Raw genomic sequence first — 13,145 nt, 5'->3', positions numbered from 1 at the left:
TGGCTGATAGTTTGGGATATTTGTATGGTCATATTTTGTAACTACTAAAATAATAATAATAATAGTGTCATAAAATACAGTACCAGGTTTATGGATGAATTAAAAATATTTTGAAGAATATTATTATCTTCTTCCATGACACTGACAACTTATTCTGCGTGGAAAGAACTGAGGCAGTCAGGAAAAGACGTAAACTTTGACTGGGGCTTTTACTCCCATTATTGAGAAAGCTGATTCTAGTGCAAGGTGGAAAAGAAGCATGGCACTATTCCATCTGAAAAAAAGTGGATACGCCTTCCCAAATTTTCCAGAGTTCATTTCTCATGAAAGTAGTACATTTTGAAATTGATGCTTTGAACAGAGGTGCAGGTTTGTCCTGGTTCCAGCCACGAGAGGGTTAATTTTTGCAGTAGCCAGGAGGAGGCATGGTCAGAGCACAGAGGTTATTCTATATCACCTCATGTCATTGCCAGGGCTGGGGAAAGGGATTCTCTTCTAGAACAAAGACTTTTCTTCTGGTCAACCAAACATGCAGAGGGAGCCATCTGGTATTGTCTGTTGCCAGAGAATTTTTCTGTGTGAATCATTTCTTTTCTTACATCTTTTGTTGTTAATATTATTGCTGTTAACTGTTTTCTTATCTCATTACCATTTTCAGTTACTTTTTCTTACCTCAAACCATGATCTTTACCTTTTGTGCCTCCACTTGGAGCAAGGAGCAGTGCGTGGTTTTAGTGGGAGTACTAAATTGGAGAATACCATTCCTAAACCACCACAAAATCAAGATTCCAGGTTATGAAAAAGAAAAACAAGATAGGTGTTCCCTGATGGCAGGAAAAAACTATATATACAAATCTCTTGCAACTGTCTCCCAGTCCTCAAAGACCTGTCAGCCTAAGACAGTTTTCATTACTGGAGTAGCAGGGCAAACTGTCTAGTAAGGTGCTGACTAAGACATAGATAAACATGATTATATGACCCTGGGTGACAGGATACTATTATTCATCAATCTGAGACATTCCTTCCAATCAGATCATATCCAATGACATAGGTAATGAAGACATAAAGCAGACCCTTGTGCAATGAAAAATGAGCTTGCAGGACTGGGTTGCATGTTAACTGAAGAGTCATAGGAATATTAGATTTTTTCCATGGTCAAACTGAGCAAGATTTAGCAAGGCCACTACAAGAAATATAATATTGTATGAAATTATAGGCCTCCATTTGGATTTGAAAACTTGTACTCCATTCCTCATACTACCAGCAATAAATTGTAAAAATTCGGTGACACTAATTGTAGCCTAAATTCTCTCATTTATAGCACACAATATTCCTGTTCCAACTGCAGTATCTAGAGTGCTCCCCTAAAGCCTGTTACAAGTCGGTTCTCATTCCCTTTCAGGACTGAGAGTGGATTCTAGGTCACCTCTGCCTTATAAGCAGAGAACTGTTCACAGTATGTTCACACAGAGCTCTGCTTAGTTCAGTGTCAGCTGGAGTACTGATTTATCAGGGTGACACAATTTTCTTTGTATGAGCAACCTGGCCCAAATTTTTCTTTAATAAGTATATATTACTTTTGAAAATAATTTCATCTCTTTTGGCTTTACAAATCTGACATTCTTCTATTTACTGCACTCAGCTGCTGCATAAACATATTTTTAATTTTTTTCTCATATATCTCTTAAACTTTCCAATGTTTCTGTTGTTTTAATCTAAATTCACTCCAGTTGACTTACAGATTTCCCTAAACAATGTTAGATTATATAAGGTATATATGATTATCTACTTTTTATTCATTTTGCCTTGGTTTGTGCTAGAAGCATAATCTGCTCCTCCTCACTTTCCAGACTTACTGCGCAGACAATTTACCAAAGGTTACAGGAACCTTTCTGTACAAAAAATATTCTAGGGTTTGATTTTAGAGTACTACACTGAAGATGTGGAAAGAAAAGTAAAATGTTAAATGTTATATCCTTTTGACTTCATCCTGACACAGAAAATATTTGATGTCACTTGCCTTATCCTGCCCCTGCATCATGACCTGTGGGCCAGACCCAACCCACAGGATGCTTCCACCAGATTTATGGCTTTTCCTCAGCAGGGGATGGGGAGCAGCTGTTTAGGAAGGAAAGGTTTCTGGGATAGTGTAGGGACACCCTGCATTCCCAGGAAGCTGGGCAGTGACTCCTTGTCTCTCTGGCAGGGATTTGGGGTGGAGGAGGGGGCAAGGAGACCACAGGAAGGTGATGGCTCTTGGGGCTTGGCCCAAAACACAGACCTAGTTCCCTGTTTCTTCCAGGACTGGACCATCTTGTCTAGGTTTGGTAGGATACACAGAACGCCTGTCTTTGATGAACAGCTCAGAAGTACCTAAAAATGCCTCCTAGAATCCATAAGGCCCCTTGTGATGATCCTTTCTCACCTTTTAAATAATTCAGGCTGACTGGTGCTTGCTGCCAAGCTCAGTACCTGCTGCTGCTCCAGAGCTGCAGCACGTGTGCCTCTGCAGAATGGCTTTGGTGGCAGAATTAGGGGAATAATGTGAGAAGAAAATCCCACAAAGACTTTGGGGAAAGAGATGAAAGAATAAGTGCTGCCTATGCATGCAGACTGCAGGGAGGAGCAACTAACTCCCCAACTCTGCCTCTGCTGCTTCTGGTGCTCCTCCTCACTTTCCACATTTACTGCCCAAACTAGTTACACTAGATTTTCCTTTAAAAACATCCAGGATGGAGAATTTTTTCCATGACCTTGTTCCTCAGAAACATATGTACCGTATTTCTAATCTGAATTTATTTGGCTTCAATGTTCAGACACGAGGCATGACTATAGTTAGTCTGATTAACTGCTGGTACACAGAGATGGTAAAAAATCTAACCTTGATTTTGCTAATTCAGATGATGTAACCAGGCTGACACATGAAGCCAAAAAGATGTTTTTACAGAGTTTCTTACCTTTGCATCATTACCTCTGTCAACCTAATTGATAATACTTAAAAAAGTTATATTCAGTTTGATTAAATCAATAAACAAACAGATCAACTTTAATTTCACTGACCCATTTATTAGCTAACATGGGATTAATATCTCTAATATTACTCATGAATTATGAATAATATTAAAGATAATTAATACTTACAAACAATAATTATTAGTCAGAGCCTTGTAAGCTATGCAATATTCTACACTGATTGATGTCAGGCTTGTAATTATTCATGTTATGCCACCTAGCTTTTAAAAGTTCTGGCACAAAGTTAGCTTCTTGCTGTATTTTGAAACCCTCCCAGATTTAAAGGGTTTATTAAAAAATCAACATTAATGTTCCACTCACAGACCAGCTCTGTAAAAAAATTCTAGATGCAACTTAAGCTGAAATCTTGATTGTAAAATGTCTAGCTTTAATAGTTACTGTTTTACATTCTCATCAGCTATGTGAATGAGAGCTATTTCATCCACACATTGAATATATATGGCTTTTCTGCAGACATAGAGCAGAATATTTGTTCAATGCTTTTCTCTTTTCAGTTAATTCTTGATACTTACAGCATCTCTACCTCTACCTAGTATTGCATCATTACTCATTTTATGAGGTATTGCATTCTTGCTGTATATGCAAAGTAACTTCCTATTGCCCTCAGTTATGCTAAGCATATATCACTTTTCTTACTTACAGAATTGTTTTATTGAGTTCAGCTTATATTAATTGCTATTGCCTCCCACTTGCCAGTGAGGAGAAAAGAGAAATGCTTGAAGCTGAGTTAGTTTTAAATCTCTGGGGAGTTTGTTTTCAATTGTGCTGTTTGTTAGGGTTTGGGGTTTTTCTTAAATTAGTGTAGCTTTACTTCTGGTTTGAACATTATTAACTCACCAGCCCCATTTACACTTTTTGTTTAAATTCTTCCATCCAGATTAGACAGTTGTCAAATTTGTGAAATCTGACCTTTCACAGCACCAAAAATATCAGGGACTTGATTTAATCGGTTTTGTGCAAATAGAATAGAGATCCTTTTCAATTGACTGTTCATCCTGTGATCAAGTCCTCTTCATCCATCAGGATGAAGTGCAGTATAAAACCCATCATTTCTGACAGCAGAAATGTATTGTCCATAACTCCTAGCAAGGCTTCAAACATGCTATAGCACTGGCAGCTTCTCAAGCCCAGCATGTGTCCCTCAGGCTGAAGAGCTTCCCCACTGGAATGCTGTGTTCCCTGTCCAACACAGCACAAAACCACCTCTGCTGCTGTGCTCCCAGCCTCCTGTTGGCATGCGCATCTATCTCCAGTGCCGCCAGCTCTGGAAGGGGCTTCCATACAACATGAAGGAGGAGTTTTTTAACAAGCTCTGCTATTCATCTCTCTTGCACTTGTTTTGTGCTCTTCTCTTGTTTTTTTGCCATAATGATAGATGCAGATCATCAATAAAGTAGTGATTGTTTAGAATTTGTCTGTATTCACACTAGGTATATTTTCTGGCACAGCTCACCAGGAATATGCTATCACATTCCAAATATTCCTTGCAAAGTACAGGACAAAAAATATTAATGCATAAAATATCACAGTATTACAGCACAGCTGAGGTTGGCAGGGACCTCTGGAGATCATCTAGTCCAACCCCCTGCTCAAAGCAGACTGCCTGGGGCCTTTCTACAGTCGTGTTTGAATTATCTCCAAGGATGAATACAGGAGTCACTGGAGCAGAAAGTACCTACTCTGTACCTGAAATGCTGTCAGGAACTATTAAAATAGGCTGCAGCCTGTGGTTTTGTGCACAAGGTAAAATGTAAGCTGGGTTTTTGGTGGTTCTACAATTAAAAAAAATGAGTCTGGAGTTCCATGTGAGGGGAAAAAACCTGGGAAGACTAGGACATCAAAGGTCACCACCAGTGGTCAAGTACATTGCAACTCAGTAGAGATGAACATAACTCATCTCTGGTTTCAGAGCCTAGATGTGGCTCTGACAAGATAAAGCAAGCAATAGCACCACTTTTTAAAAATAACTGGCATTAGAGCTATTACCACCACTTGCATAGGGCTATTCATCATCTGCCAGAACCATTCTTCTAGCAAATGTTCTCTCCAGTCATTAGCACATTATCTGTGGGGGACAGCTTCTAAAAATGGGCTTGATGAAAATGTGACTTTTCAAATTGAGGGGTGTTGTTATAGTTAACAGTGCAATCTCTCACTGTAATCACGTCAGCAATGAAAGAAAAAAAAATGATTCATCTTCAAAACATTTCCCTTTTTGCTTGTTTTTCTCACTGTATGATGTTTCATTGCTAGGAAACACATGCAAACTCCTGCTGAGGATTCCCAATAAAAAGCCAGTGCAAGCAGTTATCACTAGATTGCATAATTTTCTCCTCTGCTTAGAAAAGCATCTACTTGCAGCCTCTATGAGCTAAGGGAGCCAAGCTGTATTTTCTCATGGCTTTTTGCCTCTAAGTGCATAGCCACAGCTTCTCCTAGAAAAACACATCAGAACTGCTTATTTTCTCTTCTTTTCCCTACAGATTCAGGGTGATCTTGACAGACAGACCACTTGACTTTAATCAGACAGTCATATTGATAAACCACTGGCTTTAAAATGGCACTGACATTTCAAGGGTTTTTGTTGGAGGGAGCATGACTCATAAAGCTTGGACTTGAGGGGTTGGTGTATGCTAGCAGCATGCAGCTTTTATATCAGCCACTTCCCAGGATCTGGTGAAGCAGCTATACATCCATGGAAGCCTTTCTCCATCTTTGGGTGATTGGCAAATTGTGAGCACTCTTTTCACTCTGCCATCTTCACTGTCACTGCTGGACATTATTGATCATGACCACTGACTATTGATACAGTGACAAAAGTGCTTTCTGCTGAAAGCTTTCAATGGACCCTTGCAGGTTCTGTTATAGGGGATCTCTTCTCCTAAACTGCAATTATGAATTAGACTAAGCTTTTAATATTTATGATACACTGAAAAGCTTATCCCTTTAGTCCATAAAAATGGAACAATAGCTGCTTGTATTTTTAGGGATTATCATGAGGTTTTGTTACGGTTGCTTTTTACTAAAATAAAATATGCCAAGTCTCCAAACCAGATGCCATTTTAACTTTCACAAATGGAGCAAGCACACGAAAACAAGTTGTTCCATGAAGACTAGAACCAGGGATGCCTGACTGCCCCACTTGCTTCCTTCTGATCCTAACCAAGAATCTTCTCAAGCCAGCAGCTCCCCTGTACCCCTTTCCCCAGATCTCCTGCAGAGACATCACTGCTGCAACACTGCAAAAGCAGGAAGTGTACAACTTGCTGCTCAGGGGACAAAAACTGCCTAGGCATGAGGATCAGGACCATTTTAAAGTGAAATAAAGTAACTTCACTTTTTAAATTTGATTCCCCTCTAAACAACTTACAGATATGTATCAGCACTATTCAGTTAAAATTTCATAATATGTAAGAGCTTAATTTAAACAGGAGAAACACTTATAAATGGAATTATTCATTCTCTCTGTTTTTCCCCACGTGGAGTTTTCTGCTTCCATTTCTTTTCTGTTGCTTTTGCCTTCAAGTCCCATCTGGTCTATCCACTGTTTCAAGCTTAGCTATGCTGACATTTCCAGCTACACCCTCAGTCACTTTTGCCTGAATATCACTTCCTATGTGGAAAAAGAACATCCTCAAACATTTCTGTAGGACATATACTTATTACAGGGGTGCAATTATAAGTCATCCTTTTCTCTTAAAGTCACCTAAGTCTTTCCAGACATTTAGCAAAGTATTTTCCCTTGCCTCTCACACAATCCTACATGACCATGATGAGAAACAGCTCCTGAAGTTCTGGGACAGCACTCTGGCCTCTTTTTGTTTTGTATTCTTTATGCCTTTCAACATACAGTTTTTTTCCATTACCTGCTTCTTTAACGTTTCTCTCCCTTGCATATTTTCCATATGACAAATGCATTCTCTACTTGATCATTACTAGGTCTGTATGGGAGCAATCCAAATTTTGTGAGGCAGGCCTACTTTTGGATTAGAAGTCAGAGCTACCAGAAGATTTACACCTGTTCTGATTTAGGACTTTAGTACACGCTTTTCCAGGGCCAAGAACTTTCAAAGTACTCCTACGCACTAGCAGGTTCAGAGAGGGAGTTTTCAGCTAGGCAGATTTATAGTTTTCAAATATATAAAATCTAGCATCACTGTCCTACCACATCCTGATGTCAAATGATTCATTGGTCTGGGACCTTTTTCTATCTCAGCCTGGTCATCTTCCCAGAAATTACCAGCCCAGGATACGTTTCCTCTGGTAGGCTGTGTTTCAAAGCAGGTGGATTAATTCGAGTTGGATCATTAGCCATGAGCTACTCAGCCACATGACCAACTTTTACAGCAAGGAATACCTGTTCCCACTATGGCTTGTAAAATAATTTTTTCCTGTAAATCTCTGTATAATGATCATCAGTAGCTACTGGAATGTTAAAGGTCTCTCATAACAAATTGGGAAGACCCTGAAAAATGCAGGTAAAGCATGAGAAGCTGAGGCTGGCATTTCAAGATCATGGAGGGGAGATGCTACGAGAGAAGGGCAGACTGAATTCTGAATTCTAAAAATCTTCAGCCTACTGCTAGACACCACTCATGGGAAACATTGCCGAACTTCTGTGGATAATGATTCCCTTTCTAAGTCTTAAAACACACTGTATACCAGTGCCTTCTTGAAAAAAATTAAAATATGAAAGCACAACATAGGTGATAATAGGTTACTTTGTTTTCCACTTGGATATGACAATGGCATGTACCTTAGAGGATATGCATACAACGGAGAATCAGTAATTTAGCAACTGGTTTTGTTCACACTACCGAAAACCTGTAAATTTTTGTTAAACTTGTAATTTATCAAGCTGAACACAACACTTTTTAAGTACTGGAAATAGGAAAAACATATTATATGCTGCTTTGCTAGATTTTTGCAACTATTCTGTCAGAAGTAACAGCTGAATTTTGGACATTCAGTTCAGGGAAAGCAAAACCACAGCAGAGCCATTTTCTTTCTCATGTTTCCCAGGCTTGGGGAATTACTCATGACACAAGCGAAAGCAGTCATGGGGTTACTCGAAGCTGAGACTAGTTGCCTACCAAAACATTTCCCAAAGATTCTTCTACCAGAAGACAATTATGGTAGTTAAGTGAACTGAGATGCAGGTATTGCAGAACAGTGCAGCTACCTGCAGCTCTTCTGGACTGGGGGCAATTAGTTAATCAAGCTGGGACAATCCCAGCTTGATACTAAGACAGGATTTCAGCCATTCTTGCATAAACTACACCTTCCTTAAAGAAACATTGAAGTCACTGTGTACCAATATTACCACCTGGATCTAGCCTAGTAGCTTTATTTTATACAACAGAATTGCTGAGTCATTGAAAAGGACAAGCCAAATTCATATTAGACATGTTGCAGAATAACATATTTTCTTCTGTAGAATAAATGTCAAGTAAATATCACTTAGGACTGAAGGCAGTTGGACTGGGATGTCTGAAAACTCATGGAGCACAAACAGGGACTTCTGAAATATCAGGAATTTAGCAACATGATGGAAAACTTCGGCCTGAGTGAAGATGTACATGTCATCTTTAACAATATAGTGAAATCTGACTGATTTACACATAAACTCCATCTGGCAACGAAAGAAATGCAGGAGCTGTTTGACACAAACAGACAGGTCTTTTGTCTACAAATGCCTCGACTTCTGGATTCCTGGCTTCAGAGGCATGCAATGCAGTGCAGCTGTGGCCATCCCAGGGAAAGCAATGAGCTGGGTGTTATTTGAGTATGCTCTCAGCAAATACTGTCTGAGAGTTCGGACCTCTGAATAGTTACAGCTTGACAGCTGCTATTTATTATGAGTAAAACAGCAACTGTAAAGCTGCTTGCTACTTTATTTACCTGAAGCTAAGCAGAAGCTATGCTGCTACAATATTAAAAGATAAATTTTTCACTTAGAACTTCTGACCCCAAATCACTAGGGACCAATTGGTCAGGTGGCTGACCATGAGTTACCAACATGTTTTTAGTGTCTTGACCCCTTCCAAGATTAAGCACTATTCAAAATTATTACAAATGTTATATTCCTGGAATTGGGTTAATAGAGAAGAATGCTGATTTTGCATACAAAGCTTTGTAGCTCCTACCTGTAAAGTGCTGATGTGAACAGGAGTCCCTGTGCCGTTCACAGTGTTCTTCTTGGCAGCATTTCCACTCTTCCCTTCTGCTTGCTCTGCCTTGGCAATCTTTGCTTTTTCAGCTTCAATTCTCTTTGGATTGTTTAGCATTACCTGAACCACAGCATATTCCACCAGGGATGCAAACCCAAAGAGAAGGCAAACAATCAGCCAGACATCTAAGGCCTTCACGTAAGACACTTTGGGAAGTTCAGCAGCAAGAGTGGTACATTCAGATGCCAAGCTGAGCACTGAGAAAATACCTACAAAAAGAGAAAACAATATATTGAATAAGAAAACTTCCCTTTAATGACACTGGCTTTGCTCTTTGAAACAGACAATAGTGAATGATGTTTTGCAACAGTGACTGCGACTTCACAATGTGGTCGGTGCAGCAGGTGTACAAAGTGCTCATGCTTTCAGCTAATGAACAGGTTAAACACTTAGGTAGGACAGTGCAGTTAATGATGAATTACTAATAATGATTACCTTCATTTTATAAACAGAGAAACAAGTAAGTGAGGCTAAACTGGTTGTTACGGTTTACCTGTCCCATCACACATCACACAGTTGGGAAATGGGCTTTCTGAGGACTTATCTTACAATGTGCATCTAATTCTGGGAAGGTGGAAGAGAAATATATGATCCTTAAACAAAAAATGAGTCCTTTAAGTTGGAATAGCATTGTCCCAGAAATCTAAACTCTGCTATAGCAGGAGCAATTCTCTGAATGAGCTGTTCACAAGTGTGATATTCAGACCTTAGGTAAAAGGGAAGTTTTTGCTGACGAGTAAAGCTGTATGAGCAAATCAAAAAGCCTTTGTTCCCAATTCACTGAGAAGATGAAAACGTGGAGGTTACTTGAGAGTCACAGCCATTCCCTATTTGAGCTTCCAGGATCAAGAAGAAGCTTTCTAGATAAAGGCCATTTCACGAAGCCTTTATCATGAAGAAAGCCCACATGTGCAAAGGCTGTAAGAAGGTCACACTCATCACGGATTTCATCAAGAATTTCCCCTAATAAGGTTTCCAAATGTCACCATCAACAGAGGATTCATACCACAAGAGACAAATACAAGCTTGATGCCAAAGAGAGATTTCTGACAGGCTCCTGTGAAAATAGTAGCATGAACAGCTACATTTGGAAAAAGCTAACTTTAGAAATGGCTGTCATGTAGGGAAAACTTAGTTCAGTCTCCAAGTTCAGAATGTCTCATTTGGGTTTTGTGAATGCTAATAATGAAAATCTTTATTTATGAGTGGTAGGCTAATGAAATAGAATTAATGTCTACAAAAAATGTTGGCCAAAAGGAGTCTCAACTATGTTTCTTATAGTGCATGAAATCTTTTTTCATTCACAGAGAGATTATTTCCTTCAGATCCATTTTAAGTAACTGAGGATGTAAAAATGTAAATTAAAATTAAACTATCTGTATTGGCCTCTGAAAATATTCATTTCTACTTGATCACAAACAACACATTCTTTAGCTACTGTTCCCATTTGGATTTCACTAAGATTGATATGGAACTTTATTTAGCATTAATCTCAAATGGACAATTCACCAGCTCTTAGAACACTGAAGCATAAAGAAATGTTTATAGTCATGTGATTTTAAACCACAAAATTTTATTATGCTTTATTTAGAAATGTGTAGCATCAATGTACCACTGCAAAGCTGGAAATTTTTTTCGTCCATGGGGATAATAAAGAATGACCAGCTGTGTTATCTCAGAGCAGAATGATACAGCAAATACTGAACTGAATCCTCAGTGTACACTCTGTCTTACTTTCCATCTACTGTACCTGAAGCATTCACATACAAACAGTGCATGCACATCAAACAGCTCTGCATGTCACTTAGCTCTTGGGGTCAGCAGGCCATGCCAGAGCTGTAGCCCTGTGTACAACCCTATTAGTCAAGATAATATTGGTACTATTAAGTGAGTCCTGCTGTTTCATAATAAATGAAGGGCCTGCCTACTATGTTGGGCTGAGCAGAATGCCTGCATGAGCTTGATGCACTCTCATGAAGTGAGTCTCTAATGAAATAAAGCCAGTCAGGTAAGAGGAATGCTAGCTCTTTTCCAAATATCATTTCTATTAATCTTCAGAAAGACTTCTCCAATAGGTAGCTATTAAAAGCCTCACTTATTATCCTGCTTTCTTACTCATTATCCAAATGTTGAAATTCCTGTAACATGAATATTTCCTGTGTTTGCAGCACCACCTGTGCATAGACAGATCAGACTTGTCCACGCTGAGAGGAGTGGAGACTGCGTGCTTGTCACCCAAATGCTGGAACTACAATCACGAGAAGTCTTAATGCCAAGGTGAAGTTTACAGGACTTGGAATGAGCAGAGTTCAGTGGAAATGATGAGTGGAAGATGGAAGCGAAGTTGCTTTCAGGGTCCAGTGTCACGTAGCCAAAGCAACTGAGAATGGCTCAATGATGTTACAGAGGACCGTGACAGTACGTGAAAATGCAGGTTACCCAGTGGGACTCTTGCAGCACTTGCATCAGGATTGATCCAAAATGACAGCCAGGATAGAACAACAATTAGCAGTGTAGGAGCATAAACACCCATCATGTAAAATCCAACTTGTCTTCTTAAAGTGAAGATTACTTCTACACAAGTGTAATAACCTTTAAAGAAATAAATGCATTAATGTTCAATGTGCTTTGCAGGTGAACTTCTGAACCATAGATTCCAGGTCTTTTTCTGCTTAAAAGAAAAAGTTCAATGCTTTGGTTTTCTTTATAAAGGCAAAGACTTTAATTTGAAAAAAAAAATCAAGACACAAATTTACTCAAGCACTAAGTGTGGTTAGGGTATGGTACACTGTGCTCTGTAAGGAACCCTTCCACTTTTCAAAGCAGCAGGAGGCTGAAGTGACTCCCAGCTTGATGCTGGCTTCAAGATGCAGTTCAGACAACACCAATGGAGTCTAGCAGCCCTACTAGCTTAAGCTCATCTGAAAATCCTACTTAGCATTAATTTCTGCACAAGATGAGTTAAGAAATATTAGTCCAGCAGGTTTAGAATGGAATGCAGTGAATGAATGTGACTAACCAGAGGTTTCCTCAGTACTGAAAGTTGGTACAAATGACTTCTAAAATTGGTATAGACATTTTAAAAAGACTTTGGAAAAGCTGCAAATTTTGTAAACAAGGAACAATGTATCAAATCTTTTAAAATCAACATCTAAAGCATACAAACTTCAGACGATGTTTAAGATGAATTCAACACAAAACAAAGTTGCAGTTACTAGATGTTTTGCTGGAGCTAACAAATGCATCAAGAAGTCTGACAACCAGAAAGTAATTTCTGTCCATATTTTCACGCAATTAGAAGAACTGGAATTTTTATGTTCATAATAACACAACAGTGTTGGAGAAAGCCTGGAAACTTCAAAAACTATTCTATCACAAGAAAAAGGCATTCCTATGTTATATTACAACAACTTCAAAATTCAAATCAGACTGTATTTATTGATGCAGGTGGTGAGATACGTATTTTGAAGATAGAACATGTCAAAAAGTTCTCCATTTACCTCCTATATTGTATCAATTAAGTGCTGTACAATGATACAGTGTAAAAGTGCTGTTTGGGTATAAAAACACCACAACAACAAAAGTTGAAAACATAAGGACTAACACCCTTGTGTAGAAGACACTATACTGTATTTTATAGCTCATTCTATCGTCTTCAGTGATCACTTGGCTGAAAAATTTTCCCTCTGTAATTTATGAGTGGATTCCAGACACTTTTAGGTTTTGTTTTCAAATGAGAGATCACCTTCAAAATCATTATTTGTGTTATGCAGGAAATGCATTCTGCATGCCTTTATTTGAATAATATTTCATCAGAAAGAGTATGGTATCTATTGCCCTCACCATTCAGCTCAAAAAGACCTATTTGATCTGTCATAAAAT

At 38.8% G+C, this 13,145-nt stretch overlaps 1 protein-coding gene across 2 annotated transcripts in view; it reads right to left on the bottom strand.

Moving 5' to 3' along the window:
* GLRB (glycine receptor beta) overlaps positions 1–13,145 on the bottom strand; it is a 47,165-nt gene that overhangs the window by 3,910 nt on the left and 30,110 nt on the right. Inside the window, exons 8-9 of one of the 2 annotated variants that reach the window (XM_050974109.1) lie at positions 11,703–11,855; positions 9,180–9,472 (exon numbers count right to left, since the gene is read on the bottom strand). In XM_050974109.1, coding sequence (XP_050830066.1) covers positions 9,180–9,472; positions 11,703–11,855 — 446 coding nt within the window. The remainder of the gene's footprint in view (positions 1–9,179; positions 9,473–11,702; positions 11,856–13,145) is intronic. The other variant, XM_050974107.1, reaches the window with a different exon arrangement.

This window comes from Serinus canaria, chromosome 4, assembly GCF_022539315.1.
Source record: "Serinus canaria isolate serCan28SL12 chromosome 4, serCan2020, whole genome shotgun sequence".
Lineage (NCBI taxonomy): Eukaryota > Metazoa > Chordata > Aves > Passeriformes > Fringillidae > Serinus > Serinus canaria.
The sequence above is the reverse complement of the archived record's forward strand: the minus strand, read 5'-3'. Positions and strand labels throughout refer to the sequence as shown.